The sequence below is a fragment of the Rhagoletis zephyria genome, unplaced genomic scaffold (genome assembly GCF_001687245.7).
Source record: "Rhagoletis zephyria isolate East Lansing unplaced genomic scaffold, Rhagoletis_zephyria_1.1 Rzeph_scaffold_00310, whole genome shotgun sequence".
NCBI lineage: Eukaryota > Metazoa > Arthropoda > Insecta > Diptera > Tephritidae > Rhagoletis > Rhagoletis zephyria.
Window position 1 is genome coordinate 202,709 of NW_016157394.1, and position 6,786 is coordinate 209,494.

Consider the following 6,786-nt stretch of genomic DNA (forward strand, 5'->3'; position numbering starts at 1 on the left):
TATTTTGTGTTTTACGCTTATAAAAAGCACACAATATAAACAAATTATAATTATTGTTATTAGTAATACATAAACTGGAAACTTTTAAAAACCTAGTTTGTAAAAGGTTTGTTGGTATAGCTATTAATGAAAATGCACACCAAATTGCTCAGATTGATGAGGACAGTATGCAAATTTTCATGCAAATCCGTTCAGTCTTTCCCGCATATTGAATAAATTAAACATTTTTAACAGGTGGCAACTCTTAAAAAAATAGCCCATTAACCAATCTGGCCCATAAGGTATCCGCGTACAAAATTGTATGCAAATCCGTTCAGCCGTTTCCGGGTGATGATTTCCCAAACATCCAAACATACAAACTTTCACATTAATAATATTAGTAAGATGCCAAGGTTCTTGCTATTTTTCGGTTTTCACAATTTATTCGAAATTTTGAGGGTGTAGAAGTCAAACGGACCTCAACATCGGGCTCAGCGGGTCAAATTACATGACGTTAAGTAGGTTTGGTTAAAAGCACACACCACTTTTTTTTGTGTGTATATTTTTTCGATATTTGGTAGCGAGAACGGCGGACGTGTTTTAGTAACCACTTGGCCTTCTGAATATTTCACTGTATTAAAGGAGAAACGCATTACAAGTCAACCAATTGTAGTACGACGTTATGGAAGATTACACGGCTGAGATTTCCATTACGGAACCAATTGCTATTCCGTGCAAAGTATAGTGAATTTTTTTATGAAACTCGGTGGGGATACTAATTGAGGTCTCCTTTAACTATATTTATCACTGTCACAATGTTGTTGCTAATAGTACTTAAGTTATTTGTTGTTAAAATATCCCGCCTGCTATCACCACATTTTATTATAACTCCACACCCATCAGTTTTATTTACACAAATATATTATCCTAAATATTCAATTATTAATTAATTAATTAAGTAAAACGCGTTTATAAATCTCTGCACAAACGTTTGCACATTTTACAAACAAGCAGAAATAACAATGGCTGACAGTAACACAAAATGTATGCTACCATACGTTAAAAAAATACACCACAAATAAGTGCGTATAGTTAGGTGTATAAGTGTACAATACGTACATTGCTCTTATTAAAAATAATAATATTAGGATCGATAGGGGTCTTACTCCTGATCATAACGTTATAATTTTTTTCGGGAGGAAAGAATATTTACTGGTATTATTATAGTTCAAAGTACACAAATGTAGAAAACGTACATCGATAATTTGATAAATAATGAAAATTTTTTATAAAAAATCGCGCGATTGTTTATTAAAAACTTTCGCCTGCGGCGCTTTTCCCATAAAAATCAATACTTCGATAAATAATAAAAATTTTTAATAAAAAATCGCGCGATTTTTTATTAAAAATTTTCGCCTGCGGCGTTTTTTTCATAAAAATCAATACTTCGATAAATAATGAAAATTGTTAATAAAAAATTGCGCGATATTTTATTAAAAATTTTCGCCTTAATTACAATGCCCGTTTTTATTGTTTCTCGTTTTCAGTGCTTTTTTGGGGCATTTTTTGTTGTGTGGCAGCACAATTGGTTTACAAAGCAAAAAGTGAGGTTGAAGTTGACATTTTTTGCAACTTCAAATTCAATTTTCATAAAAACTATAAGCCTCTGGAGGGGGGATTTCAGATTTACAATCACAAAAATCCGATCTAAACCCCCTCATTTTTGTTTTTTTTTAAAAGCCGGGTTCCGTATTGGAAAATTTTCCCGATTACACTTTGTACCAGGGTTGTTGCGAATATTATTCCGAAATAAAAGTCCTTTGCGGATAATAAACAAACCGCCTGTCCAAATTAAACAAATTTGGTATCATATGTAAGAGGACTGAAATAGCTTTTAAACAGAAATAGCGAACGACCTCTATTTATATTTTTTTTATAATTTAATACTAAAGAAATTCATATACCTGACACAAGGTTTGTTCTTTGGTAATTAATTAACATTTTTTATTAAAATATTTTTCAATATGTGGCTTTCCTCGTTCAGAGATTTCCGTTTTAAAGCTATGTACTCTTCTCATTTAATACCAAACTTTCATTTGATACCAAACTTGTTTAATTTAGATGAACGGTTGGTATATTATCCGGAAAGGACTATTATTTCATAATAATATTCGCAACAACCCTGGTATGGAGTCAGCCATACTTGCATCTTTGAAAAAAAAATATAAGTGTACGAGTGCATTACACCGGCTTGGTTAATAAACAAAATATACAAAGTTCGTAACTAAAATTTTTTATTTACAACTATTATTGGTACAGACTATACAAATTAGAGCGAACATTTCTTTAGCAGTCACACGATTTATACGCACATATTTTATACTTTTCCTTTCCTTTTTATCATTTTACATAGAAATATAATCTTGAAGCAATGGAACTTCTCCACAAAGTAGAAGACCGCGAGAAATCAAAAATAGCGCAATGGTATTCTGGTAAAATTATATTGATTACCGGCGCCACAGGTTTTATGGGTAAAGTTTTGGTCGAGAAGTTATTACGAAGCTGTTCAGACGTGAAAAGGATTTATTTGCTGATCAGATCAAAGAAGGGTGTGGACCCTATGGAACGTAAGGATCAATTCCTCAAATGCGTGGTAAGTAACTATTATTTTCCTTTTTAAAGTAATAGGATGTAATTTAAGCTCAGTAACACCGAGTAGCTAGGCTAAATTCGCTCAGAATGTTGTGTGGATTTTACACCTTTTCCTTCTTAAGACTAATTCATAATGCGGCCAGGATAAACTAGTATATTGCATCATGAATGGTGCCAGAGGAGGAAGTAAATAAAGTTTTCGTTTACGTTTTTTGACGACTATAAGTCATCAAGGGCCAAGTTTCTCCTCAAACGACAATCCACTACGGTCAGATATTTTGATAATGAATAAATTATATTAGAGGTATTCGTCCACACGCAATGTTAAGCAGTGTTTGCATTGTTCAACTTTGCGTACAACTCAACGCAGGGTTGCCGGAAAAATGTTGAATGGCTAAAAATATAAAAATATGAAAAAATATCAAAATATTCTCCATAAAAATGCGTTTGCATTGTTCAACTTTGCATTCAACTTTTGGTTGAACGGCCTTTCAGTTAATCGTTTTCAACAAAGTTGGCCAACATTTAGCAATTCAACTTTTTTTCGTGCAACCCTGCGATGAGTTGAATAATGCAAACACTGTTTTACATGAACGCACCTCATAAAGGCAAATGTAAAGATCAAGTAAAAATCTAAAATTGATTAATTTTCTTGCATCTTATTTCGAAATGCTGAATATCTTCGGTAAAAGTAATGGTAAGATAGATTAAAAAGGGTTTTATTTCGCTTGAGTTTACTGCTTTGTTTACGCACTCAATTCGTCGCTTAAATTTACTTCCCAATACACATTTTTACACATGGTTTAATAAGCTAAATACGAGGCATTTCACTTTTAAATGAATACCCTCATTGTCTCTCTTTCAACAATCAACTCAGGTTCATGATTCAATAATGAAAGGTTTTGTAAGAAAACTTTCTCTCGCTCTAATTTTATCAATGACACTCCTACCCTACTCCCAAAAACAAAAACAGTGATATTTCTTTTCCAAATTTATTTGCAAGTTTTAAGAACATTTTTAAATTTTTAGTAGTGAAATTTTTACTTTGTAAATTTGTAGAGGTGTTTGTTCTGCATTCGCTGGCGACAAGAAGACAAAATAGGTGAGAACTGTTAGCCTAGAGAAATTCAATGTAGGCTAAAATGCCGAAATTCCCGTAAATGCCGCATAGTTGTGCTTGTCGACATTCGTGGAGACCTATGTAATGAATCTACCAAGTCGCTGTAAAGTAAATCGCGCAATGATCTAAATTAAAAGCCGTGGGTCCTAAAAGTATGCAATATGGAAAAGTAACAGAAACAAAGTGTAATCAGGCAAATCTGGCAGTATGAGGGGCATGTAACTAAACGTTGCATGTTCTTAAGCGCGCCTGCTAGTCTTTTGGAGATCGAAATTAGCGATAGCGCATGCTGGAATCCGACTGCTGGTGTCTCCGAATGAGACTTTGACACAATATAATATTAGCAAACCGCGTCCATGGATCCAGTCGTAACGCACGACAGCTCGGTTTAGTCAATGGCGCGTTATAATTGCGCACTTACGGCACTTCTCATTTGACGATGTAGATCACGTTCCCTGTATCAGTCGTTCAGTAGCTGCGTGTCCTTTTTATTCTTCCTGTCGTCCGGCACGAAGCGCCAATCGCGACTGTATAAGCCAATGTTTAATATTCTGACGGCGGCATAATCTCACCAGAACACTAAAAGTATGTTCACATATAAATATTATCTCAATCAAAGCTCGTTTTTTAATCACCTCGTTTACACAGATTTCAGATTATTAGCCATCAAATTTTTCGTGCTTGTCATTCTCACATCTCAAGGAAAAGTTATGTTTCTTCTCTGTGCCACCGTGATCACGTTTTTCTGCTATATTAAGCAATATAGATATATTTTAACTTAATATTTCATTTAAAATACCTTTACAAACCTCTTTTCCTTGCTAGCATACATTTTTGTTTACTTTTACATTTGCCATTTCTCCTCTTCTTCGCAAAAACAATCGATAAAACTAGGATGGACACCGAAAAGTTATCGGTTAAATCTGAGATTATTTTATATAGCTAATCTCTTTTTCGAATTACAAGTTAAGCTCGAAAATGAGTATAATCTACTTATATATGAACCTATTATAAAAGTGCAATATCAAAGAATTCGAATTACCATATTCGAAGCAATAGAGCCATAACCGCGAAAGAAACGTAAGCTCCAAATGTTTTTATTTGGTTTTTATTAATCAAAATTCCATAATTTTTCTACAAACAAATAGCTTCTTCATACCCATTTAATGTAAATGGTACCGCAAAGAATTTACAAGGCAGACAAACAATAAAGGAGGTTATAGGAAGTGAGGGAGGGGTCTAATTAATTTTTTGTATTCATTTTCGGCTTAAACGGTCGAAGAAGGATAGGAATACACACCCGTCTTAACTTTGCATGAAAAATGAAATTTTAATCCCCCTTACAACCACACGTAAGAGAGTTGTAGCGTGAAAATGATCCGGTCATATTCGTTTTCATCGACCCCAAAAATCTAGAAATGGTGGGGTCTACCATGGGGTTCACAAAATTTTTTGTTTTTATGTACCTGTGTAATTAATATACAACTGCTTTCGGAGTTTCCATCTAAAGGTGTCAAAGACTTCTTTTCTGCAGTTTGGTATGTTCACGAAAGTTAAGGCCTGAGACATTCTGGACAACTTTGCCAACGAAATTTTGCCGAAAAACCAACTAGATAAAAGTTATGTACTTAATTTTAATATTTTACTTTTTTTGTTATATTTTATTTATATTATTTTACACAGTTGAAAGTCACAGCAAGTTTGAATATTTTCACAGGTTCAGAAAACAACGAAAGTTCCAAAATTTTAAATTTTATAACATTATTCTTCAATCATTAATTTCTTGAGATTTCTTATTTTTAGGATAATTTCCAAAATTTCAAAAACTGTCGAACTCCCGGAAATTTGGTACAATGAGAATATTTCGAAATGTATATTTTCCAAAATTTTGAGAATTTTATTTATCTAAAATTCATCCTAAAATGTAAAAATATGAAACATCACAAAGTGTCGAAAAACTCTTATGTTCATGTACTTGTGTGTAAAAAATAGAAAATTCTTAGAATTCTAAAAGATATTAAAATTTTTGAAAAATTCCAAAATTGTCCAACTTTTCCAAAATTTTGTATTGATATAACAAAGTTTGAGAATTTAAAATTTTTTGAAAATTTTGAAAAGATCAACGTCCACAAAATTTATTGAATCTTCAAGTATTATGAAAATTTTTTAAATTTTCAAAAACGACGAAATATGAAAATGTTTTCAACACTTTTACTTAGAAAAAATTTGTTAGAATTCCTACAATTCTCAAAATTTTTGGAAAATAAAAAATCTTTAGAAATCTAGTATTCATCATTATTTTGAGTTATTGGGACTTACTAAAATTTCTCAAATTCACAAAGTTTTGAAAGTTTAGAAAATTTTGGAATTCCACTCAAGTTATTAACAAGTAATTTTTAGCAAAAAAAAACCGACTTCAAGTCCCATATAAAAAAAATATATATATATGTATATATCTCATGATCCACTGATCGGATCTCAACCAGATTAGTATGGGACCACCTCTGAGACACTACCTTTCCGATGCAAAAAGAATTATCGACGAATCGGTTGACGTGGTCCAAAGTTATGCGGTAACATACATAAAAAAAAAAAAATATTCCGACGAACTGATAACCTCCTCCTTTTTGGGAAGTCGGTTAAAAAGGGGAAACATCAAGAAATTAAAAACTATCAAAACTCTAAAAATTTTAAATTGGAGTGATTTTTAAATTTATATACACGATATATGAATATATGTTGATAAATTTATAATTTTGAGCCAATTATTAAAGTGCAAGTCTGAAGTTACCAGACAATTTCGTTGATTTTTTGCAATTATTTATATTTTGCTGACAGTGTCTTCCATATAAAAAAAAATTGTCGAACATAGTTTGTATGGAAGAAACTCTCATTAAAAACAATAAAACCGCTGTGGTGTAGTGGTAAGCAGTGCGCGCTTCCACTCCGCAGCACCAGGGTTCAAACCCTGGTCAAAGCAACATCGCAAAAATATAGAAAAAAAAAGTTTTTTCTTAACAGCGGTCGTCCCTCGG

General features: G+C 32.4%; 1 protein-coding gene across 1 annotated transcript in view; it reads left to right on the plus strand.

Moving 5' to 3' along the window:
- The window catches only part of LOC108358887 (putative fatty acyl-CoA reductase CG5065), a 185,689-nt gene that overhangs the window by 68,750 nt on the left and 110,153 nt on the right, over positions 1 to 6,786 (plus strand). Inside the window, exon 3 of the mRNA XM_017610404.1 lies at positions 2,393 to 2,632. Within this exon, the coding sequence (XP_017465893.1) occupies positions 2,411 to 2,632 (222 nt within the window). The 5' untranslated portion in view covers positions 2,393 to 2,410. The remainder of the gene's footprint in view (positions 1 to 2,392; positions 2,633 to 6,786) is intronic.